This window comes from Cinclus cinclus, chromosome 1, assembly GCF_963662255.1.
Source record: "Cinclus cinclus chromosome 1, bCinCin1.1, whole genome shotgun sequence".
In the NCBI taxonomy this organism is placed as follows: domain Eukaryota; kingdom Metazoa; phylum Chordata; class Aves; order Passeriformes; family Cinclidae; genus Cinclus; species Cinclus cinclus.
The window spans coordinates 75727593-75745517 of record NC_085046.1 but is presented as its reverse complement, the minus strand read 5'-3'; the positions used below and the strand labels follow the sequence as shown (position 1 = coordinate 75745517).

The following is a 17925-nucleotide window of genomic DNA, read 5'->3' as shown; positions in this document are numbered from 1 at the left end:
CAGGCATGATATTCAGACTCATAGAGGTTAAAAACTATTTAAGTGTACAAGTTTCATATCAGAGTAAATGTGTAACACCTATTAGGAGTGATTTGAGGAAGGGCTATGTATAAAGCTGTGTGCTTGACAAGCACGATCCTTATTTCCCATGTCAAGTGTTGGTCAGTGGTGTCACAGGTTACTACTTTGCAATGGGACCTTGAACCAGTAACAGAAATTTCCACAGACGTATCAACATCTGTGCAGTAGAATCTAAAGAAACGAACAATGTTTGGAACTGTTTGGGAAGGAATAGAGAACAAAAGTGCTATTAAACAGCTGTATGCATCCATATCAGCTGCCTGCCTGAATACTGTGTGCACTTTCTCACCCTGAGTAGAGGATGATTATTGTTATGGACTGGCTTCTGTTTAAAGAAGTCTTCAACCTAGAAGAGAGTCAATCTAGGGAGAATAGAAATAGAAATTAACTGCTCACTGTCTTATGCAATGCGTGAGGTATGAAACAACTTGAGATGTTCCTTCTTTCACAAAATAAAGAGTAAGAGGAGCTGGTTCTTAATAAAATAAACTTGTGCTATGGAATTTCTAGTCAGTGAGTATGTAGCTACTGTACTCCTGGACAAGTAAAATCTACTGGGAAATGGAAAAGTTGTGGAGGAGAAATACTTTTAGAATTTTAGTTACTTTAGCCCTGCTAGTCACCCAAAAACTTTGTAAGACAAGTTCTTTGAAAATGAGAAAAATATTTCAGGGGTGCATCACTAAACATTTACTCTTCATATCTCACTAGAGCTAAGCAAGCTATCACTTTTGGAAACATGATACAGGACAGAAACGAAGTAGAAATGTTCTTGGGTTCTTTAAATGACTACAAGATTATGTCTCAAAATTAATTCTGGAATGCAAGAAATTGTTAAAGCTAGCAACAACACAAAAAATTCTTATTCATCTGGGGGCAGTTCTGAGTTTGTCATTTAACTGAAATGGCTTTCTTCCCCTTTCCTATCAAAAGCACTCAGGACAGATTTCTAGCAGCAAAACTCCACAGTGAAAAACAACTGTAGAAACTCTCAATTATAAAATAAGGAATTAGGAAGACCAGATGTGTAGTATTGACCCGGACTTCTGGATTTTAGAACAAATCGTTAATCACCATCCTGTGCAGGGTTATTCACATACCTCTAGAGTTAATGTTAGAGCCATGAGTAATTCTCATAATGGGAACTTTGTAACGTAAGACACATTACAGCATATTATTGATGCTTATAGAAGCATGCATCTATATGCTTTTTTTCTGGTATAGGATTTTATACTACACTAGACTACTGTTTCACCAATCTTCCTCTATAGCTGTGTCCATTCTTTTAGCACTTGAGTAACTCATTTAAGGTAATAGCCAGGTTTGTATGATGTTCCAGGGCTAGTAGGGTACAGGCCATCACCTGTGGTTAACTCACTAGTGAGTAACAGATGAGAACATTTGACACAGACATTAAAAGTGCCATGGGAAAAATAGTTCTTCCAGGTACCACTAACTACTCTTATTTTCTTGTAAAACTTGTACTAAAACTCCAATTTTGACTCCAGTAAATTTATCCTCATTCTTTACAAAACTGAAATGAAAAACTAGGTATAAAGGCAACTGTATCACAACCCCAAACCATAAATTACAAAGCAAACTACTTAGTGCAATACAACATGCAACTATTTTTTTTCCCCAGACACCTGAAGAAGTTCTATTTCAGTTTGGAAAGTAGAATTGCTCACTCCAAATTACAGTAAGATCTTCTGCTACACGGAGCCTGGAACAAAGGAATGTGTACATTGGAGATGGTGCATTCACAACACTCCACCATCAGGGATAAAGGCCCTGGATCTGACATTCAAGTACAGGTACATTGGAAGGCCAAACTATTTGCTGAAAGGACGATAGGATAGCTTTACCTGTAGCACACTCAGGATGCCACAATGTGTGTCATTCACCATGTATGTGATCCCTTCCTTAACTGAATTACTAAATATAAAATCAAGAATGACATTTAGAAATATAGGACGAGTTACCCAATTAACATGTCCACCGACCTCCCAAATACTTGTCTCTTGAAACATAATATCTTTTTCTGCTCACACACCCAGTAACCCCAGACAAAAATCATATGCCCCAGGAAAAGAGGAGGGAAGGAGATGATTAGCTGTTCCACAGTCTCAAATTAGTTCAATATAACAAAGCAATAATTGTTGGAGAATTTCTGACTGTATGTTCAGCAAGTAAAAATACTGAGAAGACCCAAGTGAGAAAACTCAATCATCAGGGGACAAAAAAGGATACATGTAGAAGATAAAGTTTTATTTATAGGTAGTATAGGGATAGTAAAACATTGAGAAAATAATCATTCAATGTGGACATATTTTAGATATTCCAGGACAAATTGGAGGAAAATGTTTAATTGGAGGAACATGTTGGTTTTTTTTTTTGTTTGTACAAAACATTGTAATTCATAAAAAGCTAGCCAATACTCAAAACTGAATCATGTGGAAAAAATTGCTCTCCTGGATTTTGGCCATATCAACAAGGGCCATATTTATTCATCGATACTGACTCTATGAATCTAAAAACCAAAGCTTAAATCTTCTGCTATTGCTAATAAGTGATTTACCTGTCTTGGGATCAATGGAGAAATATGGTTGTCCCTGAAGAATGCTGTAAACCACTCTAGCACTGTTTCCATAAGTGGGATCATCAGCATCTGTCGCCTTTACTTGAAGCACATATGCTCCTGCAAAGAAACACAGGTAATCACATTTTTGTCATAGGGAAGTGATAAGGGATATTTCAGACACAAGTCCAGTTGCTAATGGATTCTGTTGCAATTCTTGTTTCACTGGAAAAAAGGCGAAAATAAAACTGTTAGTTCTTCAGCTGCATGCTAGCAATTGTCTAGACCATAGATGAGACATAAAGGGGAAGAAAGGGAAAGGTACCCACTGTCAGAAGATACTTACAAATAATTTATGATGCATGCATTATTTGCAGTAACTTTTAATATAGCACATACAAGATGGAGGCTTGGGAAAACTCAATATTAAATTCTGAAAAAGGATTATGCCCCACAAATTTGTGAAAAAGTAGACAACCATGAAAGTAAAATATGGGAGTTGCCTTTAAAACAAGAGTTTGGTCATTCAACTCCTGGATCTTCAGTAAGATCAAGTGAACCAAGCTCTAAGTAAATTAAAGAGCTGCACTGCAGTCTCCTAAAGTTAGAATTCATATTCCTACTGTAGAATGAAATTAGGTGTTTAGTTCAGCTCATTGTCTTCAAAATCCAGACTTGAGTACCCTTGCCCTTCCAGTACAGCTCAGTAAGAAATAGAAGTACTGTGGAGGAAGTACTCATTGTCTTTGTTTTCAGCCATAGCTATAGACCAGACCTAGTGCAGTTTCCTTTCCATTACAACTTAAAACAAACCAACGGAGCAAAAGAAATGCACGTGAAAGCAGAAAACTCACTATAAATGTCAACAGTCTGCAGAAATATCTTGTTTCTCCTGTTGGTTGCTAATGTATTTACTTGCATTTCCTCACTGATCCATAATTAAAATAGTTTCCAAACTATAAGCAAAACAAACTGCCGCATTGTAAGGCTTTCCTATCAGCTTTGAAGAATTGTTTCCTATGATCTTTAGTGCAATTCAGTGTTGGAATTTGCGGTGCTGATTTGGAGTGAAGGTTGCCTGTGTGAGAAACAGCACAGTGATGAGCATTATCTCTGCCATTCCTGTTTTAAGCAGCATTGTGTATTTGGAGGTCATTTGGCATTTTTTCAATAATATCCATGTAATAATGCAAGAGCTTTAAGGCTGCTACATTTCTGCAGTGAAAATCGACAAGTTTTAAAGAATATTCAGAATTGGAAATTAACCTTAATGGACTTGTCAAAGTTTAGTTTTGGGAGTACCTCACTGAGAGTTGTTCCATGTTCCTATGACTTAGGCAAGAAAATAACAGTGAAGGTTAATTGTTTGGAGGACAATTTTTCAGTGCCCGGCCCATGAAATGGTGGTTTCAGTGGTGTTGAAAGGTTTTGCACTAGCATGGTAAAAACACTCGCTGTGTGATGGCAGCATCAGACTTCTCCTGTTACAGTTTATTGAGCAATAGAGAATGAAAAGCTATTCCAAGATATTCTATTTCCTGAGGAAAACACAAAAAATATAAGTGTTATTTGATTTGCTATCACTTTTTACAGTTAATGGGCACATCAAATTATTAAGCTAACAGCAAGTTCCATTAAATTCAACTTCTAAAATAAAGAAAATATTAGCAAATAATAAATTTAAATAAATTAAAATGAATGAAAATAAACACTGCATGTGAATCCATATCTACAAAACTCCTCACTCAAAAATATGATGATGCAACATGAAGGAAGCAGACACTGGCCATGAAATTTCTTGAAAATTCTATCACCGACCGAGGTGCTTGATGATCCCTGCATATACTCTTTATTAGAGTAGATATTCCTAGGTACATGGTCCAGGTAGTCCACTCTTATGACACAAAAGGAGGAAGAAATGTTGATTCACAAACTAATTTTTATTAAGGGAGACATACAAAGTCTGATAAATAGTTGGCACTGAATTTGAAAAACAATTCATTTCACATTGACAGAATTTTCAACTATAAACTCATCTGTCACATCTTTTTTTCAACAGATAATAAGTAAAGCTTATATTTTTATGAGAGATCTGACATGTTGGTTTGTATTTTTTAATATGCTTCCAGTAATTTTTTTTTAATGCATACTTAATGTTGTAAATGGGTTTTCTGAAATTGGTTTCTCATCCTTTCAGTATTATCAAGCATTACTCTTTGTATCTAACCAGCTTTCTATTTTATTGCAAAGCATGAAACCAATGTATTTTTAAAAAACAGACTATAAAATCAAATTATATTTTTCCAGGCAATAATGCAGGGCACTACAGTTGTAAATTTTTACTTCACAAAGGTAGTGAGGATAGATCATATTAACTATAGTTCATGACATGTTAATTAAAATATATACTTACATTACTACATGAGGTAATGAAATGAACAAAAAACTATACAATATTTTTTAAATACTTTATATTATAGACAATGTTTAAATATATTTTAATTTTTTAAGTGCAAGCAACACATATTTGATGTAAGGCATTATAAACTGCAGAAAAAATTAATTATGTGCTTTAGTTATTTATGTTTCAAAAAGGGAAAAAAATAATGTTAAACCATTCACACAGCTCAATAAATGGTATGGAATTTTAAAGATTGTGTTTTCTTTGAAGAAATACAACTGGTATTGAGGACTAACATACTGTAAATCACAGCAAGCATAGTGACCTGAATTTTACTCTGGCTAAACCTAAAGGAGATTCATCAATAAGTGCAAACAGACTGGAGCCTAAGATCTATAACTTGTTGATGAAACTGACAGAAAGAGCACTAATAAAAACCTTGTTGTTTGTATCAGAATAACTGGAAGGAACTGTAGGATGTCTGAGTTTATACCATAACAGAAAAGTTTATGAAATATTGATTTGACTTCTAGAACAATTACTCTTTTTTTTTTTTCTGAGAATCTCTCATTGGTAAAAATGTTATTTTGTCAAAATAAAGAGAATCTTTGAAGGAAGAGCAGTACTGATGAAATCTCTTCCCATCCAAGGAGTACTAGAAAGAAATTTCAAAATATTCTAGCACCCAGTTTGAGATTTTCAAATTGCTTATGAATGTCAATTTTTTTTTTAATACTTTAAAGTTTAGACCCTCCCAGGTTTTTGAAGCAGAGTATTTAATTAATTTATTATCTTTCTTGCTTTTGTTGTTGTTGTTGTTCTTTTGTTTGTTTGATTGTTCGTTTGTTTGTTGGTTTGTTTTTTCTTATAAAAGACTGAAATGCTGACCCTTTGTGCCGTTTCAACCTGGAAACAAATTTTACCTTCACCAAAGAGTAGATGAGGTGGGATGTTTTGCTCTCTGTGGAGCTATTACTGTCTTTCAAAGTAATCAAGAATGAAATATGAGTTTTTTATGCTTGACCTGAAGACTATGACAAAGAATACACAAAACTTGACTGGGTCTATATAAAATTATTATTTCATTGTAAAGTAAAATGAGTTTAATCAATGCCATGGTAATAATAGAACAGACTTATTTAGACACAATTCATAAAAAAAAAAATAATGTGCATTCAATAGAATTGCAAAGACAAACTAGAAAGGAGATTGTGATATGTTATTTCTTTTCATGTTAAGAACAGCTTACACTATGCCTGCAAATCCCATTAAGTTTGGTTACAAATGCCAAAATTCACTTAAGTGCTAGCAGTGCATTTTTTCATTGTTTTACACAGGAAGTGCGGGTGGCCTGTTTTGAGGCTTTGAAGGGGTAAGAGAAGGCTGGAATGGGAGGGGTAAGTTTTAAAGGTTACTCAAGAAAGGAAGAGATGGTGAAATTATAGCAAGACTTCAAGTGTTCCACGGGCTCTGGCTGGAGCCTCTCTTCACTGTGCAGAGATCCGAGGTTCAGTCAGAGCAGGTGACTCAAGCCCTTATCCTGCCAAATTTTCAATTTTGCCAATAATAAAGATATCACTTCTTTGGTGATCCTGTGAAGAGGATTCCTACCTCAATTCTTCTCCTTTGAAATTCAGGGGCCCTGATTTTGCTATTTCTCTTGTTCATCTTTTTTTTTTTTCTTTTCTTTTTTGTCTTTTGTTAGCAGGAAGTGAATGCATTATGTGAATAGTATGTGAATTTTCATGGAATTACTTTTCGTAATGGACTACCGAAGATAGTGTCATCTACTCCATGGTGTGTAAAGAAAGATATGGTTTCCTCATAGAGTAAGAAGAATTGTCATCATCTTGCTGCACAACCTCTCCCACATGCATGATTCAGTACTTTTGAAAGAAATTAGATGATTGTGAATTTATTTATTTTTTTTATGGGCAGGTGGAAGGAAGAGCACAGCTGCTGGCATAGAAACTAACTAGTTTGTGCAATATTCTTTCTAAGCAATTCCAAAAATAGCTGCATGGCAACCCAAACAGCATCCATCTTCGTATCAGAAGTCAAGTAAAAATCTAATCAACACAATTCATAGTTGTGGGTTTGGGGTTTTTTTTTAAGCTTAAAAAAAAAAAAAAAGAAAAAAGAAGTGAATTTATGGCTCACTGCAGCACTACATTGCAATTCAGATCAGGAGATTCTGTGTCTCAATAAATATTCCCCTGACCTGCCACTAGTAGTTTCAGCAAAACTCCAGTGCTCGGAAGACATGTGAATTTGTAAAGAGAGATGCTGACATTGCCCTTTCGGGGCTTATCTTTTATAGAGAAATTACCAATAATAATTTTTGAATATATACTCTGGACGCTGACTCCCACAAAAGTAATGTGAGAAAGACATATTTTACTTGGAAAAGTCAGTTTCCAGTTTATGTATTCATGGCTGTGCAGCCCTGATAACAATACAAGCTTGCTGGCTCCATCAATATCTCGAACACTAGACATAATCAAGGAAGCATACTTTATTTCTGTTTTGCATTCCAGACATCACCCTGAACATATATATTTCTCTCTGCTGTCAGAAGCAGCCATGGCCACAAAAGCAATACTGCCATTCCCTTTTGCAATTGATGAAGAATAGCAGCCTTTTGCTAATAGTTTTTCTGTGCTGGTGGCTAAAAGCAGCTGTTGCAAATCTCAGCATTTAGAGCATAATTAAACATATTTCTAGGATGTCTAGAATAACATTTAACTTATATTGGTAACAATCCAGGGAGTATGGAAGCTGGCTTTTTTTTTTTCCTGCTGGTCATCCCTGTCTCCTTTAAGGATGATGAGGGCAAACAGGGGAAACCTGCTGTGGGGGTTTTAGCTTATTATTTAGCTTAGAAATCAGCAAAGCAATTATTTTCTTTTTCTATTTTCTTTTTCTTTTTTCTTTTCCTTTTTTTTTTTTTTGGTACCGTCATCTGTTGGGGTCAGCCAGAGTTAAGCACCGCAATCTGGCTAAACGAATAATGCCTGATATTCACTAAATATTTATTTAATTTATTTATTTTCATTAATTTAGGCTATTCATTTTATTATAAAGACACTCAGCTGCTTACACAGTCTCAAGGCTGTGATAACGTTTACAGAGGTTACACTTCTGAAGAAAATTAGGAGTTTGAAATAGCAGCTAATTGTCTATACCCAATATGCACATAAAAAAGTGGCTTAGTAAAGTAACTGCTGGAAATTCTGCATAAGGAGAATAGCAGAGGAACCAATTAGCAAATAGTAAGCTTAATATCTATGTGTTTGAAAAATACACCTCTGGAGAGTGATTTTTCCTTTCTGTTTTCAAGATTGTTTTCCTCTTACCAACATGACAGAAGTTCTTATATATATGAAATTTAGCAAATAGAAAAGTTTAGCTTTGACTTCTGCCTTTATCATCTTGAAGACTTGATTAGTTTTCAGGCTATGACTCAACAGGGACTTAAGTCTGCCAGTATACCTTCATGGCTAGGATAGGTGAGATAAAAATAACTGGTACACCATCTAATCGTGATAACTATGCTGGCAAATCTCCCACTGTAGATGTTTCTGTGCTGATAAAAACGTGCTTTTGCTGTTTTAGTTTATGTTTTACAGGGAGATGGTTTAAGTTGTATTATAAGAACCTTTATGATATCAAATGCTGTGTCTCAGTCAGACAACTTTTCCAAAACAACATAAAAAATCAGATGTGTCCTGGGAAATACCTTCTGGAATAGAATTGCAAAATAATAAATTTTAGCCCTACTCAATGCACTGAAATCTTTAAGACTTGAAGAGAAATGAGTTAACCCCAGAATAATAGCACAAAGAGTTGCTATTCATTTATTAATCTGTAAAGTTGTTTCAATGCAATCAAAATACTTTTTCAGACTCAAAAGTTCAAAGAAAATACCAAGTATTAAGTTCAATTTAAGCAAGGAAAGTGATACATTGGAACTGATTCCAAGCTAATGCAACCTGATGTTTGTCATGATATTTACCTGGACACAATTTGTTAATATCAGCTGCATGCCCTTGCAGCAACAGATACTTCTCATGCCAGATAAAAAGGTACTAGATAAAGAATTTTTAAGCAGTCACTTTCCTCATGGAAGAGCTCCTGGATGTTCTTAATTGTGGCAAAGAACTTGAAATTGTGACACTGCTCCTGACAGCCTCCAAGCTCTCTTCCCCCAGAAAAAAGTGTGCCAAAAATGGCCATCTCATAAAGAACTCAGGAGAAAGCAAGTCACAGTGTTACTTCCACTATTTTACAGTTTGAATTTTTCATGAGCTGGAGTGTCACACATCAGTTCTTCAAATGCCAAATGATTTATTCAGAATGTAGTAATAAGAAAACTCGAGCTTTACAGAGGATAGAAGAAAAAAAAATACTGTGAAATAAATGACATTCATAGTGAATGTCAGCTAAAAAGACCTGGTTTTGAATCTCACTAGATGTTCTAATGCTATATGGAGGCTGTGTTTCACTGTTTTTTACCAGATATTGGGCCTGTTTAGAAATTATTTAATTCTATGTTCACTCAGCTATCTTTAGCTAAGAAAAGTTTCTACACCACTATTTGTTGAAAAAATATTTTAAATTTTGTATGAAATAAAGAAGTTTACCAAGGCCTTTTCCCAAGTTATATTTAGAGTCATGCAATTACGCTCAAGAATTGGTAACTAAATTGCATACTTATGTGGTAACATTTCAAGGAAAAGACATTTGGAGCTGTTGATGACCGAGCACTTCTAAAGTTTATATTGTCAGTATCACAGTTCTTCCTATCTACTTAAAATATTGTAGTTAAATCTCTCAAGAAGGATACAGAGCAGTCTTCATGAACATTTATCCTTATTTTTTTTTTAACCACTCTTTTCCTTCTCAAAATCTACAAGTATTCCTCGGGCAATCTTGGATTAGGCAGAGTCATGAAAACATGCAAATTATACTTCAGAATACATCAGCGAGTTCTACACAGCCAAGTATGCAAGGAGATTCTCTGTGAAAATTGATGACTTTAATTATTTAATCAGAATACTGCTTTGAAGATTTTCCTGCTACTTGAAGATCAAAGTACTGAAGAATCTATAGAATTTTACTCTATACATTTGCATTAAAATTTAAAATGTAACCTGATCCATTCAGTGAATTAATTCATAATGTCAGTACTACTCTACACAGCTCTCTTTATCAATATCCAGCTACACCAACCTTTTGTGGTGAGGGGAGACAGTAACCCCACATACCCACCAAAGGGCTATGATTATAGGGGCTTCAGAACATGGAACAACATGGATATCCTCAGGCTTGAAAAGAAGCTCCCCTCATGCAAACTCATTTGCAAGAATAAGAGAAATGGCAAAAGATGGATTGTTACTTTAGGTGATGTCAGGCACATCCTCCATCACAAATGGTATTTCAGAAAAAAAGAGGGGGGAGAAATCCAGCATCTGACAACACTCAGGATAACGAGCCCCTGTGTAAGCCCTGGTCTGATTCCTACCCATGACCGATTTATATCATACAAACATACCATTTCCAAATACCTTGTACCTTTCACCACAATAATTAGACAAATTATTCCAAAAAAAAAAAGCTAAGGAACCAATTTGCCTTTCTATAAGAACAGTACAAGGAACTGAAGGGAATCAGAAGTTTGTGATGGATGAACAGAGACAGCATGATGGAGCTGACTTTGGTGATTCTTTTTCTCATCTGAGCTTTGTGTTCCCTTTCAGAAATCCCATCCCTGGTGTAGGAATGACACAGCGACTTATAAAGGTACAAACTGAGGTCAACTTCAGATTTTCTTAGTAATTCACAGCAGTTGATGAACTTTGAACATGCAGCTGAACCATCCTTCCAGCAGAGACTCTTGAGAGAGAGTGGGAATAAATAACTTGCAACAGAAAACCATGCAGAAATTAAGGTTGCGAGTGGACAGACTTTAAATAGAGCCCTCATGTTAATGGTAAGCACATAATTTATTCCAATTTGTTCTTTTACTAGAGGCATTGTAGCATCACTATCTTTGGAAGTTCTCAAGAACATACTAGATATCCATTGGGAACAACATATATGTGGTGATCCTTGTGGAAATGCATAAAGAGACTTCCTTCAGAAAACTATTGTATCCTTGTTCTAATGGCTATGATAGAAGTGCTTTAATTTGGTTCAGGAGTGCAGTATCGAAACAGATCTTTCCCTTGCCCTCAGTGCACTCTTTCAGCAAGTCAACTGGATTATTTTGGGTTGAAGCTAAGATGGAAGGTAGGTGTGCACTTGATGCAGTGCTACTGTTAATAGGTATTTGATATGAACTTATTTGAAACCGTGAGGGCTTCAAATACTGTGAATGCCAAGTTCTCATCACACACTGTTTCATCACACAGCTGTTTCTATTGCATCATGCTACTGCCTAGAATGACACCACATTATTTTCATAACCTTTAGATACTATAGCATTACATAAGTAAATTTATTATTTCACATCAGGAACAGTTGTAACTTAATCAGGAAAAATCTATAAAATTTTAACTGAAGATTGAAAATGCTATCATAGTACAACTACACATATTTGGCCAATTTCATGGCACTGAAAAAAGAACATTTTAGTGATTCGGAGAGAGAAGAAATTCAAACCACAAGGCCATATTACACATATGGAAGTTTTAAGTATACACACTTAAAAATGATCATGACTGTCCTATCTCAAATGTCTTCTAATAGTGTGACAGCTTTTAAGATGCTTGCATTAGTTTTTGATTATTTTTTTCATAAAATCATATTAAAACCTTGTAGTGTTCCAGTCTGATTTTTTGTTGATCTGATTAGTAAATCCAATTCTGTTTACTTTATAATTTGGATCAGTATAATGCTTTGATAATACAGTTAGTCTTTCTTTCATTTTTGCTCCATCTCAGTTTCTTCTGTATGAGCACTCCTGATCAACGGAAATCTGTGTTTTCAGAAACGTGAAACAATATTATCAAGTGAGCCTGAAGGACTTGAATTTATCTGTGATAGGTGTAATAAGACCATTGCTGGTAGAGAAACAAAAATAAGTTCTACATAAATTGGACTATTGCATTAATTTTTTTTTCCCTGACACATTTTTATGTATACATAATTGGCTAACTGGCAAACAGATTCAAGGCATCTTGAATTGAGCTTTTAAGTGAATGAAGTCTTTACTGACACAAAATTGACTTCAGTAGTATTCTTGCCTTTTGTGACTCAGTTTTAACCTCTTATGAGAGATTCAAGGCAGCATTGTGGCAAGAAATATGATGGAGAATATGGAGAAGAAGGAGATTTGAAGTATGGGACAAAACCCCCTCCTTCTCTGTTTAGAGAAGATTACAACTCTAAGAATGCTCTATTTTAAAATTAGTATTGTTTTCATCAGTGTGCCTTAATTGTGGGTACTGAATTTTACTGTTTAACTTCAGGCATTTAAGACTTCAATCTCAACTCTCTAAAAGTTAATGTACCTGCCCATCTTAAAATGCAGGCAGTGTTCATTTATCAATTAAATTTTCATTCATCTGTTTTATAAAAATAAGCCTGAACCCTCATGGGATAGTCTGTGTTAAAATGACTGTGAGGCTGGTGGCTGCAAAGCTTCTAACTGGAATGATACCACATCAGATGACGAGCCAGCCAGTGGTCCTGGGGTTATTTCAGGTGATAATAAAGGCTGTATTAAAGGTGTATGTAAAGAGTAGGTGACACTCTTCCCTGTGTGCCAGAGGTAAGTTCAGACCTCCACCCTAAACAGTTCTTTAGCCATGGCTGACAAAATGAGCTGTTCTCATAACTAGTCAAAAAGTGTATCTTCTGGCAAAGTGTAATCATTATCTTTATCTTTTAGCAAGTTAAGACAATTTCAGCTCATTTTATGCTGCCCTGCCCATTTTAATGTCCTGTTTGGGAAGGCTGAGATACTGTTCATGCTAAAATTAACAACAAACTCGTCATTACCCTGGATAGCAAAAGACCATGTATTTAGAAACTCCTGTTGCTTTGAAATTCAAAATCTATCTAGCTCTATCACTCTATATAAAACCAGATGTTTCCCATCAGACTGATAATTATCCAGAGAAAATGGATAAATATTAAATTTTCAAATTTGACTTTGTGAGCTATCAATTGGTTTTGTGCCTTTCTGTTGGAATTATTGACTCAAAGCATTGCCTGAATGATTATTCAAGCATCCTTTCCTTAATAATCATGGACAATGCATTCTGAATCCACAATATGTGATTGAACTCTGCTGAAACTCTTAAAATACAAAGACTTGTGTCACCTATCTCAGATAAATACAAGAAATCCAAAATATTTTCCTCTCCCTTGCAAAGAGACATTTAACACCTTCAAAAAAAAGGGTGCTTGGATTCCAAATAATTTAAGATCTTATGTTTCTTATTATATTTCTCTAACTTACTAGATCACTTTTAAGATTTGAGCACTTACAAAAACATGGTAGCCAAGGTTCTTTTACCTCATTCACTTGAAATTGGCTTAGAAAATTTTCAAAAGTTCATAGAAATTTACTTCAAGCTATGTGTCACAGATGCTAGAGGAGAAATAAAACCCCACCTTTAATAAATTATCATTTATTTCCCAAATCTAAACATTTGTGACATAATTTTCTCCTCCAAGAGCCACAATCACATTTGTCAACTTAACTGATCCCTGAAATGAAATCCAAATTATTCAACAGGGATAAAATTAGTAGCAAGCCTGCGGCAAAAGACAGCAGTTGTCTTTAGCATTCATTTTTGGTTTATTAACTTCTAAAGATCTACACCAAATGAGATCATACAATGGTACTGCAGTCCAGTTGAATAATCTCCTTTTCCTGCAGCAGAATAAGTTTTTGTTTTGTTTGTTTGATTGCTTGTTTATGGTTGGTTTAGTTTGGTTTTGTTGGTTTTGGGGTTTTGTTTTTTGTTTGTTTGTTTGTTTGTTTGCTTGGTTACTTGTTTGTTTAGTTTGGTTGGCTGTTCAGTTTTGTTAATTTTTCTACAACTCTGGAATCCTTTAGATGAAGTGGAACATGTGTGTCTGCAAATGCACTTTGAGATGCTCAAGCTTCCAGCATCTGAAAGCAGTAAGTTCTCAATTTTACTCTCAAATTTATTAAGGCTTCTAGGACAAGTTAGCATCTAGAACTAAGGTCAATCCAAAACAATAAAAATGCCAAGTCTAGCAATGATGTGCTAGAAGCAATCTTTCTTTAGAGAACGGTGATACTTTACCTCGACTCACTGCAGCTTTTCTCCTTGGCTGCTGAGAAGACTTATACCTTTTGCAATTTCCAGCCATGTTCCTATTCCCATTCCCATAGCATCCATCTAGTGAGCCACACAGAGGAAATTCATCCAGTCCAAACTACAGTTCCCATAGTTACTACATTTGCTTACCCCCCCTGTTTCTCCTGACACATTCCCGACTGTGCCTGTGATGAAACCATTTCCCTTGTGCCCCTGTTTCTTTCTACTCTAGGTCTTCCACTCTTGAACTTTGCCCAGGTCTAGCTTGTTTATACTGTCTCCTTCCCACAAAACAATGCTTCTAGATACAGCATATTAATTCATTTTTGGTTCTTCAACACTAACTTCAACACCAACTTCAACATCAGCCTACTTCTTTGGTTTTCATATTCTTTTCCATTTTATTTTATAAAATAAAATTATATTCAAAATAACTATTTTTGACACATTTCAATCATTTTAATCAATTATAGGATGAATATATGTGAGATTCTATTTTCTGGAAAAGTATTGCAAATGAAATATTTCACACTGCATCAAAACGAGGTTTTTCCTGGCTCCATTGCATCTAGTGCCAACAAAAAGCTTCATGCCAAGATACTGACAAAAACATGTTAACTAAAACAATATCAACACCTTAATGAGACATCTAAGCAGTGTCAGACCACTTACAGTTTTCTGTTTTCTATTTTTTTCATTTTCTTACTCTGAAGGCCTCTGTGATTTTTCTTTTGAATCATCAAAAGGTTTTAAAATAGAAAACTAATAGTAATTTGTGTTAGTGGGCACTGGTTGAGGAGAAGTGTAAAGGAAGGTATAGGAGAAAACAGGCTTGTTCATGTCATTGCTATTGCAGCTAAATATGATGCAGAATACAGTCTGATTTTCTTAAAATTCAGTAAGCGTGTGAAGACCACACTCAATGAAGGAGTGTGCTCTTTGACCATTTTGTAAAAATGTCTAATTAATTTCCCTTTGTCACTTTCAATATGTTTTTATTGCATGCTTGGGACTACGGGGGTTCCCAATGGCAAGTGATTTTTGCAGCTGAAAATTACTGTCCTTAAGTAATTCTAAGAATTTCTCACTGAAAACTCTTAAGGACACATCAGATGCTGGTTGTGGCCACACAAAGAAAGACTGCTTGGTTATACTTCTTATTTTACATCGCCTTGAATATTAGTTGTTTATTTAGGATAATCACCAATTTTTAAAAAGTCACCTGCAATATTTTCCTCTTCACCATAAATGAAGATTATGTGTCTCTGAAATATTATTCTCATGGATGACCATACAGGAGAAAGGAATCCTATCGAGTGCATGCTCTTTGGCAGAAATGAGATCTGGGAATGTACCCAGTTCATCCAGTTACCTGGTAAGTTACAAGTAGTGCAATGCACCAGGTAAATACGATGGGCAGAAGTTGCCAGCGCATGCTGCTGTCAGATTCCTGTGGAAAAAGGTCATCTCTCTTACCTGCATGGGAATAACTGACTGAATAACTGAGATTTCCAGTGCTGCTGGTAACCAACAGAATGCATGTACCAATGACTGTCATTGTATCTGAAAAGCAAGAACTACTACTTTATAAGTCCTCAAATCAACTGAGTTGCAATGCAATGAAAGTGAGGGCATTTGTATCTCCCAAAAACTCCCCGAATCTATATATTATTTGACTTTCCTGTACTCCATTAGCATGTTCAGAAGAGTATTTCACAGAATTGTAGAACAAGTTCTTTAATAGATGCTCATAGCTATGTACAGAGTGTTCAAGTAAACACTAATAAATTGTTTCTGACTCATTTTCTTTGTTCTCTTTATTATTCACATGGCACTTATTGTGCAAAAAATAATGGTAATTTTCCAAAATGAACAATGGTGAAAATTATATTGTTAATAACTGTTACAATTCTTTGCATTCTTATTTAACTTTTAGCACTTCTTGCAAAATATTCAGTCTTGTAGCAGAGGAACAGCCTCTAAATTATGACTTCACTTTCCAGGAAAAATTTTCCAAATGATAGATCCACCAGATGGTGCCATTCACCTAGCCAGATGAGGAATTTTGATCCATGAAAGCTTTCAATTTCTTATTCATAGAAAACATTTAATAATCAGTATATCCTTGTTCACCATTTTATGGATGTCCTATGCATTTATGCATGTTATGCTGATCTTTATTTAAAGACCTAAATTTCTCATAGCATCTTTTTCTCAAGGAAGAGTAGGTAAGTGGACAAGATGATCCAACACGCTGTTCAGTAGCAGAATGTTCATTTTTGGTTTTGGGTTGGTTTTTTTTTTACTGAGAATAAAACACAAAGCTGGGAGGAGAGGCCAATACCCCACAGGTTTGTGCAGCCCTTCAGAAGGACCTTGACAGGATGGAGAGAGGGGCAGATAAGAACCTTCTGAAACTCAAGAAAGGCAACGGGCAAAGATTAAGGCCATGGACCATAACAGGCTAGGGGCTGGAAAGCAGCTCTGTGAAGGACCTGGGGGTAGGGTAAACAACAAGGTGTCCATGAGCCAGCAGTGTGTCCTTATGGCCAAAAAGGCCAATGGTATCCTGGAATACACTAGGAAGACCATTGCCAGCAGACTGAGGGAGATGATCATGCTCCTCTGCTCAACCCTGGTGAGGCACATCTGGAGTGATGTGTGCAGTTCTGGGCTCCTCAGTAAAAGAGAGACATGGAGCTCCTGGACCAAGTACAGTGCAGGGTGACAAAAATTATTCAGGGACTGTGGGACCTCAGGAAAGGCTGAGAGACCTGAATCTGTTTCATCTGGAGAAAGATGACTGAGAGGGGACCTAATTGATATGTATAAGTATCTAGAGGAAGGGTGTCTACAGGATGGAGCCAGGCTCCATTGGACAACAGGAAACAGGCAGAAACAGATGCACAGACAGCTCCCGCTGAACAGGAGGTGACCAAGCACCAGAGCAGATTGCCCAGAGGGGTTGTGGAGTTTCCTTCACTGGAGATATTCCAGAACTGTCTGCAATGTGCTCCTGGATGTCCGTGCTTGAGCAGGGAGGTAGGACCAGGTGACTCACTGTAGGCTTTTCCAACCTTATCCACTCTTGTTTTCCTGTGGCTGATGTAAATTTTGCATGCGATCACAGAAAATAAGGGTAAAAAGAAAAGCAAAACCTTCCACCTCAGTCTCCTACTTTTTTCACTCAATAGGGACTAATACATGTCTGTCTTCCAAAACTGCTCAGAATGTTTTACCATTGGTTAATATATATATATATATAATTTTTTTAATTTTGATCTCTAGATTTGACACAAGCTGGAGCTGAGTTGATCCATTAAATAAATGCACAGTTTTTTTCTGATTTAATTGAAATGGCCATTGCAAATTATTAATGTTTCTTCTCACAGAAGTATTTTTACATCTACTGTTCTTTTATCAATCCTAGGCCTTAAATATCAATTACAAGTCTAAATTGTCATTTTGCAAGAATCCTACCCTCTTTCTATCTTCATACATATCTTAAGTAGTATTCAGTTTTGCCTGATCCCTCATTTGAATACAACAGAAGATCATTTCAGAAG

At 35.7% G+C, this 17925-nt stretch overlaps 1 protein-coding gene across 2 annotated transcripts in view; it reads right to left on the bottom strand.

Annotated features, from left to right (window-relative positions):
• CDH12 (cadherin 12) overlaps positions 1-17925 on the bottom strand; it is a 150739-nt gene that overhangs the window by 69304 nt on the left and 63510 nt on the right. Inside the window, exon 3 of one of the 2 annotated variants that reach the window (XM_062499222.1) lies at positions 2660-2779. The exons of the other annotated variant lie outside the window; for it this stretch is intronic. Coding sequence (XP_062355206.1) covers positions 2660-2779 — 120 coding nt within the window. The remainder of the gene's footprint in view (positions 1-2659; positions 2780-17925) is intronic. 2 annotated transcript variants of the gene reach the window in all.